At 42.3% G+C, this 13,632-nt stretch overlaps 1 protein-coding gene across 1 annotated transcript; it reads right to left on the bottom strand.

Annotated features, from left to right (window-relative positions):
- Positions 1-790: 790 nt before the first annotated feature.
- TppII (Tripeptidyl-peptidase II) lies at positions 791-12,032 on the bottom strand. Its single transcript, XM_013321186.1, has 25 exons — positions 11,835-12,032; positions 11,624-11,755; positions 10,945-11,131; positions 10,704-10,854; positions 10,387-10,550; positions 9,968-10,211; positions 9,340-9,470; positions 8,868-9,030; positions 8,724-8,794; positions 8,366-8,505; positions 7,999-8,176; positions 7,005-7,170; positions 6,752-6,918; positions 6,421-6,599; positions 6,109-6,326; positions 5,911-6,022; positions 5,608-5,730; positions 5,101-5,256; positions 4,926-5,014; positions 4,348-4,574; positions 4,161-4,272; positions 3,959-4,031; positions 3,800-3,885; positions 3,497-3,668; positions 791-3,353 (listed from the first exon to the last, which is right to left on the bottom strand). Exons 1-25 carry the CDS (start codon positions 11,997-11,999, stop codon positions 3,144-3,146), a joined length of 3,816 nt encoding a protein of 1,271 aa, XP_013176640.1. The 5' UTR covers positions 12,000-12,032; the 3' UTR covers positions 791-3,143.
- Positions 12,033-13,632: the final 1,600 nt, after the last annotated feature.

Consider the following 13,632-nt stretch of genomic DNA (forward strand, 5'->3'; position numbering starts at 1 on the left):
TGTAAGCTAAATTGCAACTGTAGAGCCAATTCTTAGTCCGATTTTCACCAGAATTGTGTGATTACGTATTTGCATACATAATAAAATGTTATCCTTTATTGTTATTTCTGCATCAACTTTACGATGTCTTCAAACTGAAGTAATAAGTGACGGATTCTTTTACTGCTGAATTATTGACTCGGCGTCTCGCCAAGATCCTTTTTTAAGCGTTAAATGTTGTTATTTTAGATCACTTAACTGCCAATTTGTTGGCAGTTTCAACGTCTAGACATCGGAGTTTTACAACTGTAGAATATACTTGAATTTACTATTCAGTGAAATCATTAGAGGTTAAGCAACTTTTTTATTAGTAGAAATGTATTTTCGGAAAAATCGATATCTAAAGGCGACAAGATTTTCTATGAAAAAAGGGTGATTTAATAATCGGCTTTTCCCTTATAACTTATACGAAACCTATAGATTACGAAAATCAATGAGACCGGCAATAGTTTGAAAGTGGCGCCAAACGAAAATACCGGCGCCAAAATGGAGGTCCTCGTCATAGAGCAAATCTTTTTTTTTTCATCATCGCAAATAGGATTGCCATATTTAAATAATATATATCAAAGGATAAGGTCTCATAAAACTCAAATGTCAAATGATATTTTTTATTCACATATTATTATAAACAACCATTACTGAACTCTTCATGTTCATGAGGATGTCGCATTTACTGATTCCAGCAATTCTGAACTTTACTTCTTACAAAAAAAGAAATATGCATCGAAGTGTTTCCGACTGTACAGATCATACACATTTGTTCACAAAACTACAACTCAGGTTAATATAATCCTCTTCTCTTGACAGATTTTAAAATCCGCATATTAATTACTCGACTAAGCAAATAACAACGTCAAAAATAAAATAAGCACCTTTTCAAATAAGGAAGGATTTATTGTGTTATGCACACAAATAAAAACAACAAATTTTGTGTAATAGTGCCGATCTGTGTATATTTCAATTTCATTCAATAACATTTTACATATCAATTTTTAAGGTTACCACTTCCACAAGTTCTTTTTTATAATTTATCCAATTACCTTTGAACATTTAAAATTTTGAGTGTAGCATTGTTCCTTGTGGGTACATTATTCATTTTCATACATGGCAATACCTTCACCGAAGCGATTCAAGTAAGCATTTGATACTCTATACTCTCTCCGCGACTCCTAACACTTCTTCAATCTATTTATCTGTCAATGTCCACTGATACCTTGTCTAACAATATAAAATAACTCTTAATGCAAAAACATTAATTTTGACACTGTACGAAAAACAGTGCGCAGAGCAATATTAATTTGATAAACAATATACCTTCTGAATAGTATCATCGTTCAGTGGACATCAGAATAAACAAGCCCTGCCCATACTTATTCTCATATTCTCCGTACCATAGACTAAAGCATCGCTAGAACATTTCTCACATCACTACTATCTTGAATCTACAGCTTCGTTCTTCGCACAAACAATTACACTAATGAGGTCATCGTTCTAACAAATAAAAATTCAAAATACATTGTCCGTTAAAAAAAATAAAAAAACATTAACTAGTCTGTTGAGCACACGCCGCGAACACGTTAGCACCCTGTCGTATTTTCCTAGTTGAAAAAATATATTGAAACAGTTAGATTTTATAGAAACGCTTTGGATCTCTTCTAAATGCATTTACTTTACGAAATACAGAGTATCGACTTAGAAATGTGTTTAGTATTATTTCGGTATAAATTAAAAAAGATCGAATTAAAATATTCATCATATTAAAGTTCATTTCAAATGAAGACTAAATTCTGCATTACTATAAAATCTAACAGACTTAATACATACTCCTTCTTCTCCGCTGCAACCTTTCAAAGCCAATACAACTTAAATATTAACGAAAATATACTTAAATTGTAAAAATAAACTCTTACAGGCAACTTCTATGTTTAGCCGTGAATACCCACTGGCGTGACACTTGTTGACGCATGTTGTCTCTGTTCTTTCAAATAGAGTGAAAGAGATGCGAATATAATTTGATACAAGTGCTACGCCAGCTGATAGTCACAGTAATATTGTACAATTTGAATGTTAACAAAGGATGTAAACTCGGAGATATGACGACTAAAACAACAATTGTAGAGTGTACTTTGCAGCTTCTATGTCAGATGCACCGACTTACAATCGGACAAGGCAATCAACAGAATTCAACACAATTATATTTATAAAAATAAATGCCTACACATTAAAGTTACGATTAAATGATAAACCTCACGTGTTTTTCCATTAATAGAAAGTTTATTGCTTTTATTCCCTAAAAGAATGTATAGTCAAAGAAGGAGTTAACCCGTGAGAGGCGCTACTATCGCGGTAGGTATTGTCACAATATATATAAAACCTACTTACACTTAGAAAATGACATGACAGTTACAGTACAAGGAGCTTAACTCTTTGACGTTGACGCCCCCGGGAGGCGCTACTGACTTGTCATAATTTAGTTTCATTTATGACATCCGGTTGAAAAAAAAGCCTTCTCGGTGTATATGTAAATGAGTATAAGATGTATATAATGTTGAATTCTGTCCGTTGTATTTAGCTATGTGATTGACCTACCTACTTGGTTACATAAATATTGATCAGTATCGACCTGTGGATTTCATTATCAACTTCTAACACTTAAATCGCAATTCACTGATGAATATTTTCTTTTGACGCAATAAATGGTCGAATGTAAGTAATCCATACGAAATGTTTATATACAGACGAATTTCAATCGTGAACCGTTTGCCGTTATGTTCAAATCTGCTCTGGCAACAATTTTGCTGGTTTTTGTTCATTTTTCTGTTGGTCGGTGTTATACTATAAAATGTATTAACATTATATAAATCTATGGGTACAGTTAAATAAATAAGAAACTGTCAGCAAATAAAGACGGCTTTATCGTAAATCAAGAAAAGCCTGACGAAGTCACAGAATGTGTAAAAGCGAGTTCTTACAAATTATAAATCGATTGAACATAAGCTAAGATAAATTAAATACATAAGTTAACTTCATCAATGATGTAAAAAAATGTCAGCAAGGAGAGAATATAGCGTGTGGGGTGTAGGGGGTTGGGGGTGCGGCGTGACTCAGAAGGGGCGGTATGCGGGCGGGTACTTGGCGGGCAGCGCGCGCTGCACGCAGAGCGCGAGGTGCTCCCAGCCCAGCTGGCGGTACGCGCCCGCCAGACGCTCCTCCACCTCGCGCGACGGCCTCTCCTCCAGGATCTTGTTCAGCAGCTTGATGGCGCGCCCCCAGTGCTTCATCGTGAAGCAGTGCCACACGCCGTAGTGCTGCACCTGAAAGACACGCACTTTTAAAAAAAAGCCATAAAAGTGAAACGAAATTGTTTAAAATAAGCCATTAATATTTGTTCGTAGCAAATATCCCTTAACCAAATGGGGTGGCGATGCGGTGATGCGGGGAAGCTGGTGTGGTGTACCTTGGTGTCGGTGAGGTCGGCGAGACGCAGCAGGTCGGCGAGGTTGTTGCGCAGCGCGTCGTCGATCTTGTCCCTTGCGGCGCCGCCCTGCGCCAGCGCGTGCAGCCGGCACAGCGCCGCGCCGCGCCGGCACAGCGCCTCCACCGCCCACCCGCGCAGCCGCTCCTGCTCCCTGCGAGTTGGCACAGTACTCAACACAAACATTAACACTTCTTTCACACCCGGCACACGTATAAGTAGGTTTATAAATTTATTTCATTTCATATAAATTTGTATTTAAAATTAAATAATATATAGACTGACTGTTTAATCTTGGTGGCGTCTGCGCGCGTGTCGTTCTTCATGCCGAGGTAGGCCAGCAGCTTGTCCTGATCGATCTGCTTTATCACCTGCCGACGACGAACCTTGTCGTAGTCATATCACATAACAAATATTTCATGATACAGTGAGTGCAGTTGTCACCTTATCAGCAATGGTGATGAGCTGCTCGCACCACGCCGTCGTCACGTCCGGCTCCTCCGCCGCGTGAGGCAATCTGGAGACACATTTGTTGAAGCTTGAAAAATGTTGTTTAGATAAAAAGTAAATCTCCATATTTGTGAGTTAATATTTTCTACTAAAATGATTAGTAAACAGTGACACGTGTTTATAAATGTGAATTTACTTCTTGGGGTCCGTGGGCGAGTCGACACTGTTGAGGTACGCGACGTGCGTGCCCAGGTAGCCGGGGTACTTCTCCAGCATCTCCTCGTACAGCTGCTCCAGCTTGTCACCCTCTGCAATAACACAATGACATGACATGATAGAGATGAGGCGCAGTATGAGGGTATAGAGGAGTGGTGTGGACGTACCCAGCTTGGCGAGCCAGGTGGCGGCGAGGTCGCGGTGCGCGTCCGCGTACTCGTCGTGGCGGCGGGGAGGCGCGTGCGCGTGCGCGTGCGGGGCGGGGGTGCGGCGCGGCGGGTCGCAGGGGGCGGCGCGCACCACGTACACGTCCACGCGCCGACCCGACTCCTCCTTCGCGAACGTCACCGTGCCCGACAGCGTCTGACCCACCGATATCGTCGACCTGCTCAGTCTGCGACACACACACATACACGCATATATACAAACACATTACAGATCAAACGAGACACTTATCGTGGAATCATTTCACCTTAGTTTAACAAAATAATCCCGACTGACTAAGGCTCTGTTGTTCTCTATGACACCCCGGGGAATAGGGATTTTTTTTTAGGTCTAGGTCGTCACAATAGAACTCTCATACATATAAACAAACATACATACGGGCGAAAACATTAACCATTTTGTCAGTCGAGTATAAAGGCGAATCGCTGACAAATGAGAGCACATTTGAAGGACTGTAGCGGGGATGCGTCACTCCTTCCTTATTAAATTATTATTAAGTAGAGAATATAAGAAGACTCACTTGTCTGTGGGCACGGGGGCAATGTACAGTGGCAGCAGGTGTCCGCTGTGCAGCTGCGCAGTTGTGAACTTCTTACCGCCTGTAACCGCCTGTAATTACATCATGATTAGTTACTGTTATGTTACTGTTGTGGGAGGTGAGAGGAGGGAGGTGGGAGGAGGGAGGTGGGAGGTACCTGTGAGTGCGAGCAGTAGACGTCGAGCGTGATGGGCTGCGGCAGACGCTGCTGGATGACGACGGGCAGCTCCTGCAGGCGCTCCAGCAGCGCGCGGTTGTCGTGGCGCACGCCCAGCCGCAGCACGTACTCGCCCTTCTCCAGCTTCACTGAGTACTACAACAATAATTACCTCTATATGTACTTTACATCACCTTACATCACCTACACTATACATCACCTACACTATACATCACCTACACTATACATCACCTACACTACGCAAACATCTTATTTTACAACCTCTATACATCCGTATCGAAATAATTAGTAATACATCAAGCGCTCGGTAATGGGCATCATTTTATTATTGACAAAAAAATCGTTTACCAAATATATTATGTATGCGAAACGTTTATTTGTCAGCTGATCTCGAGAAACTATCGCAAAAATGTTTCGTATGTATTCTTGTATGTATTTATGCAGGTAAAATATGCTTTATTACCGGGGTCATAAGACGCATAATACCTTGGAAGGATAGGCATCGCCGACGGCCATCAGCTGCTTGCAGCTGTTGTACAACATCCACATCTGCGACTCGTACTCCGACTCGTACAGCGTGTCGCACAGCAACGACACGATAGGCGACACCTGCAGATAACGAAATACTTCTTCAATACAATTATTTTAAGAGAAAAACTAAGCAATATTTCATTTCAAAATAGTTTGAGTACAGCAAAGCAAAATCTTTAAAATCGATCCATTTATCAAAATAGGTGTGAAAAACCCATTTAAAATATATAATAAGCTACAAGTGAAAGGGTATAGTACCTCCGTGGCCTTGGCGATGTGGAAGTTGTACGTGTTGATGAGCTGGTATATCTGTCGGCCGGGCGGGATGACGTCGCGCGCAGTCAGCGGCGCCAGCTTGCTCTCCGTCGGCCTGCACACACCCACCGACACAACACTTCATTACGCAACTGTTGGGTGTACTGTGCGTTACGTCACTCCAAAATGAAAATGTTTAACCTGTACACCGGCTCCGTGTGCTTGAGCTGGGCGACGGGCTGCACCTCCTGCAGGCGCAGCGCGGAGAGCAGCACGGGGGCGGGGGCCTGCGCGCCGCCCAGCCACAGCTGCGACCCGAAGTCCGGCCGCAGCCCGTGGAACTCCACGCTGTACTCCACCACCAGCTCGCCGATGTTCGCCCAGTACTTCGCTATCGCCACCTCCAGCGTCACACCGCCCTGTGTTTTTACCACAATAAGGTAACAACAACGCCCCGAACTTTAAAATTAAACATTTCCATTAGAAGTTATTTCAGGTGGATGTGTAACCGACCACGACTTGGAAGGGCAGGTAGGTGGGCGCCTCCGCGGTGACGTTGAGCAGCTTGTGCGTCTCGTGCGAGCGACAGCTGCGCTGGGGCAGCAGCTGCATCGTGTGCACCAGGAAGCGGCCCGACCGCTCGCGCTCCGCCGTGCTCAGCCGCAGCACCGCCCACGTCGCATCCGCCGGCGCTGACAACATCACACCACATACACGTGCAGTATATTTTGTTGCTTTTATTCCTTGTTAGCTTAAGATTGAGCTAAAAAGGAATAAAAGGTTGAAGCAAAACGTTGACATCTGTCAAGCAATCGAACGAGAGCTACAGAAGGTGAACGGTTACGTATAACGAAGTGTCGCTTGATGGTGGCGGGTCTGAAGAGCACGTCGCGCTCGGCGAAGTGCGGGCTGGCGGGCGCGTCCAGCGGCAGCGGCTGCGGCTGCAGCACCGTGATGTTGATGCGGAACACCGGCCCCTTCTCCACGCACGACACGTCGTACGCGTTTATGCTGCGCACAACACGACACATGTCACACGTCACACTCGCAGGTACAGATGTGAGGTGTGGGGTGGGGTGTGGGGGTGTGGGGGGTACCTGGCGTGGTGGGGTCCGGGCGGCAGGTGGGAGGTGCGCAGGCGCAGGGCGAGGGCGCGCGCGGCGTTCATGAGGTCGAGGTGTGCGGGTGTGGAGACCCAGGGCGCCGCGCAGACGAGCGCGAGCCGCACGCCGAACGCGATCTGCTTGGGAATGACCGACTTGTCTGCAACACGCATCATTCTACATACGTTTTTTTGTATCTGTTCACCACATAAACATCGCTCACTTAACACCTACTCTTAAACCTAAAGTTAATAATCCGCCATTACATAGATTCCTGCTATTTATAAATCAACATTAAATTTCAATTAATATAATTACTATTATTTTATTAAAATAAATGAATCAACCAAACAATATCCAATAAAATGTTCTAGAAGATACTTAAATGCATCAATCCATGTTTCTAAACTAGTACACAATAAATCAAACTATGCTATTGTTAGATATTAAAGGAAGTATTTAACGTGTTGTATGTACTGGTTCACTATGTAACATGAATGAACATAGATGTCAACATATAAACATACCGCACGAGCAGGTGGGAGCGACACATCCCGCGCCTGCCGACCTAACCTTGTCCCCGCAGCCTGCGAGTGACAACGTGCATCACATCGCATCGCATCGCATACACTTCTCTAAATACCACCATTACTAATATAATAATAACGAATTACTTTCTTAAAACCGCTTTAAAGACTTAGTTATATTTAGAAATAAGTTATTAAGAACGAGACTTGTGTTTGCGGAGGCCTAAATTTGGTCCCCTTTCACTTCTCACACATTTCTTACAACAAAAGGATGGGAAGGAGCAGTGGTGTTGACGAGGGACTATTGGATGGAAAAATTTGCTCCTCCGTATGTGTCCCTGTCCTCGGTCGCTTAGAGCTGGCAACGCAATTGCAGATAATTGCGGATGTGTACGGGCTGCGCTTGTTCGTTTGTCACGGTATTATATAATATAATATATAAAATAAAAGAGGGTACTGACTGTGCAGGTCGGTGTGGTCGAGCAGGAAGTGGGGCTCGACGGTGACGCCGATGTCCTGCGGCGGGTCTGCAGGCCGCGGCCGCAGCAGGATGCCCTTGCCGTTGTGCGGGCCGCACTGCACGCTGAATGTCACGTCGCGCTCCACCTCGCTGTGGTATTTTGTTAGGATTTCGAACGCCTGGAAACAAAACACATTGTTTTCTAACAACAGCCTTCATTTGATGTTGCTTTACTGTCTTGTCTTACTTCATGTCTTATACAGCGTGTATTTCGTTTTGCGCTTAACCATTACGATATCATTTCTTACCTTTATTCAGTCAAAAATGACATAATTAACTTATTGTATTTTGGTGTAGAATATGTGTACCTTTTCGATATTAAGTAGTCCGCAGCCCTGCGCCCAGGGCTCCACGTGCGGGAGATGCGTGGCGGAGTTCTCCAGCGCCCTCTTCATGCTGTACGGCGAGTGCGGCAGCGCACGGGCACGCAGACCCGACACCAGCGCCGCTGCATGCATACATACATACACACACACTGCTGGCTACTACACAAAACCTTTTAGTACTATTTTTTTCTTAACTTAAAATATCACTTATTCAATATGTTAGTGCATTATCATGAATTTACAAATAAATAGTATTATAATTAGTTTGAGCCCATTTTTAGCGGTCTTACTATTTATAGCTTTTTTTTAGTTGTAGTAATAATAAATAATTAGGAATTACCAACAGCACCGGCAACATGCGGCGCGGCCATCGACGTGCCATTCATTAGCTGGCAATTGCGCAGAGTGAACCTAGAACAAAGAGTAGATATAGGAGGGCGGTGTGCGGTGTGCGGTGTGCGGCGTGCGGCGTGCGGTGCGGCACCTGGCGACGGAGGCGACGGCGCCGCCGGGCGCGCACAGCGAGACGCCGGCCGCCCCGTCCGCGCACGGGCCGCGCGAGCTCCAGCTGAACGCGCCCGCCGGACCCGCCGCGCGCATCGAGTACGCCGCGCTCATCATCTCCGCCGACACGTACGCGCCCACACCTGCACATTACATGTTACACTTTACACATTTCTCTCCTTTCCCTTCCCATCCTTTTCTTATTAACATGTGAAGGGAAGTGGATTTAGAAGAGGGGACAAATCGGAAGGGGAAATATTCTCTGCTAAAGGTAGGCGAGCGACTTACAAAATAAAATGTCATAAAAGTTCGTACACAGGCATGCGTCGCCGACATTTTAATTTTCAGGGTCCGAAGGCAATCGCTCGCTACCTGTTTGTCAAGACAGTTGTAAGGAATGTATATAGAGATGTAGTCGCAGTGGTTAGAGTGTATAGAGGAGGGACGAGTACCGATGAGCACGGGGTGCGCGATGTCGGGCGGCGTGCCGACAGTGCAGAGCGCGGGCCCGTGGTTGCCGGCGGACACCACCCAGGACACGCCGTACCGGTTCACCACTGAACTTATCACCTCGCCCACGCGACTGCAATACAACCATCACCACACACCATCACATTTACTCTATTCAACATTTTTATAATTACGAAAATCTGGTGCATTTCTCTCTTGTTTCGGTTATTGCATTTAATAAAATGTTTACTCAAACATCCTCTTAATACAAAAGACGAATAGAATCTACAACTATTTATAAATGATTACATAATATAATATTGTATACTTATTATATATCAATAAGTTATTTCCCACAATGTTATTTGTGTCTCCTAATTGCTAATTTATTAAATAATTCAATTTTAAACTTTAAATCCTGATAATGGATTGTATAAAATTATACTTTAATTTACATAATCACATAATCATTCTTATCTACAAAGTTCCACTTGCTACCATATCAAGGGTTTATAACTGCTTCATTGCTAAGTAAATGTCTTTGAGTTTAAAGATGTAACAGCAATGTTTTAAATAAATAGATGAAAGGTGATATGAGGTAGAGGTAGAGGTAGAGGTAGACGCACTAACCCGGAGTTGGACCAGTGTGCGTGTTCCCCATAGCTCATGTTGATGACGTCGATCTTCCTTGTGGCGGTGAGGTCCATGATCTTGAGGCAGGCGCGCACGAGCGCGGTGCCGGTCTCCATGGAGCCGAGGCGGCCGTCGCCGATGGTGAGGGAGACTATCTGAGCGCCGGGCGCGACGCCGTTGCGCTCCGCCTCCTCGGGGAAGTAGCCCGCCGCTATCGCCGCCACGTGCGTGCCGTGCGTTGCTGGAGTAACGTCAGTTCATTAAGTGCACATCAGTAACTAGTACTTCTGTATTGCACCATTTTATACATAAGCGAAAACACTCTCACATTTTTGTTTAGCCTAACAATAAGAACATTATTTACATACTCGAATTGCTTCATGAATGTATGAAATGAAATGTTGATTGAAACTCACAGCACATTCCGACCACCTCCAACACGTCACCATCATCGTGCACATTGATGCTGACCGTCATCTCGTCGAGGGAAGTGAGATGTGCGTGCTCGTGCGTCACGCTGTACTCCCCCAGCAACAAACCCTCCGACAGCTCCCCACTCTCAGTTGTGTCGATACATGCCCTGTATCAACACCAAAAAAAACTTTTGGGAAGAAGATTGGGTAAAACAGATGCAATAAAACTTATTTAAAAGTCTAAAAGATTTTCCGTATTTAGAAACTAAAATGATAAGAAATCTCATGAAAACTCAAGTTTTCAGATAGAAAAATGTTACCTCCAAATTTCACCATCATGAAATAATACACAGTCATATGTGGGGCCGACATCTGTGTATTTCTTTTCTGCCGCTTGCAACACTTCTACTCGTGCCTCCAACTCTTCTTTGAGAAGTTTCTCATCAGCACTTAAATTAGGATTTTTGGCAGCTGGTAAAGAAAAATCAACAAAATATAAGTAAAATAATAATTAAGAAATTGTATTTTAATAAAAATTTAAAATGTTCTCAAAAAACTTACCAACATCAGTTTCAAATTCGTGTAGTTTAGCATTTGCCTCAGCAAATGCTTTCTTATGTCCCACATCCCAGAGGTGCTCCTTCCTATGTTCCTGCACCCGCTCTTTTAGCTTTGTAGGGTAAATACTGAAAGGATATAATACTCCTGTTCTCCAATTCCCAGTTGGATTCTTCCATGACTCTGGAATCTAAGGAAATTGTTATAAAGGGAAATGATTAAGGTTACATGAAGTTAAGACAAAGGTCATGTAAATGTTTATTTTCCCCATCTAACACAAGGTGGAAAACACCAGTAACCTTTGTTTTAGTGGGATTGCATCGGTTGAGCTGACCCTATGTGCAGTAGCTAATGTTGCTGACTATCCCACTTTTAAACGTTGTAACTGGTACATAGCCATAGTAAATCTATTGTTTTTTTTATATTATTTTACCCTAACGGTTTTAATGGCCAATAAAAACAGACAGTAACATTAACAAATCATGATCCCTTTAGCTATAAGAATACCATATTATCAGTTACAAAAATATGACAAAGAACAGCTGTGAAGCACATCAGGTCAATGACCGAATGACATTGCGAATAACTGTGCAAGAACATTCGATCAAAAATTATTTATCATGTATTTATATAACTTAAAATTGCACTAAGAATAATATTAACAACGATATCTGTTCCTTACTTTAAGTTTCCTTCCTGTAATACCGGTAATGTGGCCATCGACAACTTTCTTGATAATAGTACTAGTATCAACATCTCCACATCCACTGCAGTCAAATCTTTCTATAACCTTTATTTCACCTGTCGACGTTACCTAGTTTGAAGAAATGCATCAAAATTTAATCACAACAAAATAACAACCAAACAAATCATGACAAGTCAGAATTATCCACCTTAAGACCGGCGGCAGCAGGATCCACACCAGAATCTAGAATAGCTATTATAGTACCCCTGCCATCATAATCGGGATATTTATTTAAAAAAGACACAACCCCTGTTTCTTTTTTCGGTAATAATCCCCAAACAGGGAATTCACTCTCGATCGGTACTTCGGCCATTTTTGATGACCCGATATGTTGTGTTGCCAATTATTAGTTGCCCACCAATGTAGCCATTTCATAAATTAAATAGGGATCAAAAAAGTATGTATGTCAGTGTGTCTATTTAAAATATGTAGAATAGTTTGACAACTGACGCCTATAAAATATCGATGTATATAAAATATCGATCGAGAAATTAAACGATGGGGTACTCTTTGGGGTCCACTAGTAATTAAAAGAAGAAGAAGAAGAACTATCGAGGATCATTTTTATAATAATATTAACCGAACAAATACTAAATAGGTAAAAAGGTAATAAAATAAAAAACTTTATTGCCATAAAAAAAAACTGAACAAAATTATACAACACACTGTTATACAGAGATAGTGCTGGCAAAAGGGGGTGGCTCAGCTTTGCCAACACAGGTCAGATTCCAGTGTCGAGCTGGTTTTCAGCCACCCCCCCCCCCAAGATGGAAAAGGGGGAATAGATAGTAGATGGTCGCTGTACACTATTCATATAGTTAAAAATCAGAAACTATTATAACAAATTATTACTTAATACTTAATGCGTTTAACATATTCGAACAGAAAATTGAAAGGCACATAATTTAAGAAAATGAAACTGTTAAGTAACAACAATATATTTCAACCAATAATGATCCTCTACTACTCTTGTTTATATGTAGGTTTTTTTTTCCTTTTAGCAAGCACCAGCTTTCCGATGTGTGTGTATGTGCGTGTGTGTGTTTGTGTGTGTGTGTGTTAGTGTGTAAGTGTGTGTGTTAGTGTGTGAGTGTATGTGAGTCTGGGTTTATGTATGCGTGTGGGAATGAGTGGTGTTTGTGTTAACGAACCTATGTGCCTAGTACAATATGTATGTACTGGATGTTTTCTTTATTTATGCATTACAAATACTCTTTCAGACTAAGGTGTTTCCAGTAGGAAAGTTTTATATTTTCTGCAGCAAGTTGACGCTTCAGCAGCGCCAATTTATATTTCCGTTTAAAGCTATAGATGTTCATTTTCTTCCTAAGGGGGGGAGGGAGATCATTCCAGATTCTTGCTGCAGTAAATTTAAAACATCCCTGAAATCTTGCCGATTTATGTTTAGGTATTTTCAACAAATTCGATGTTGCATGGCGGCTTCTGTGCGGGAAATCCTTTATACAAACAAGTTTTTCAAATAAGTATTCTGGATTCTTAGTCCAGATAACTTTGTGTACAGTACAGGCATAATGCAGCTCTCTTCTTGCTTCCATGTTTAGTATGCCTTTCCTGTTCAGATATGGGGTGATATATTCCCTTCTTGGCACATTGCAGCAAAACCGAACACTTGCATTTTGCACTCTTTGTATAGCCCATACAACTGAGTTATTGAGTCTAGGGCCGTAGATTACGCTGCCGTAATTGAGTTGAGACAGTACCAAGGACTCACAGAGTAGTGATCTTAGTTCTTCGTTTATATATGGTTTTATTTTATATAGGGTTTTTAACTTGAAAAAAGCTGCCTTAATTTTGTTGCTGTTGGAATTATTTAAATTTACAATCTATACAAAAATTAATCTATGAATGTTCTATTGTTTATGATAAAAGATTGTTTATGGTCTAGGGTAAAAACGCCCGACCCCCTGAAATTTTGATCATTCTCA

The sequence above is a fragment of the Papilio xuthus genome, unplaced genomic scaffold (genome assembly GCF_000836235.2).
Source record: "Papilio xuthus unplaced genomic scaffold, Pxut_1.1 DF825946.1, whole genome shotgun sequence".
Classification (NCBI taxonomy): domain Eukaryota; kingdom Metazoa; phylum Arthropoda; class Insecta; order Lepidoptera; family Papilionidae; genus Papilio; species Papilio xuthus.

Bases quoted from the DNA above. Each gene is read 5' to 3' on its own strand.
- TppII (XM_013321186.1), bottom strand. From the start codon at position 11,999: ATGGCCGAAGTACCGATCGAGAGTGAATTCCCTGTTTGGGGATTATTA. The intron at 11,132-11,623 runs GTAAGGAACAGA...CAATTTCCTTAG, and splicing joins TTACAGGAAGGAAACTTAAA to ATTCCAGAGTCATGGAAGAA. The intron at 4,273-4,347 runs GTACGTCCACAC...GTGTTATTGCAG, and splicing joins CACCTGGCTCGCCAAGCTGG to AGGGTGACAAGCTGGAGCAG.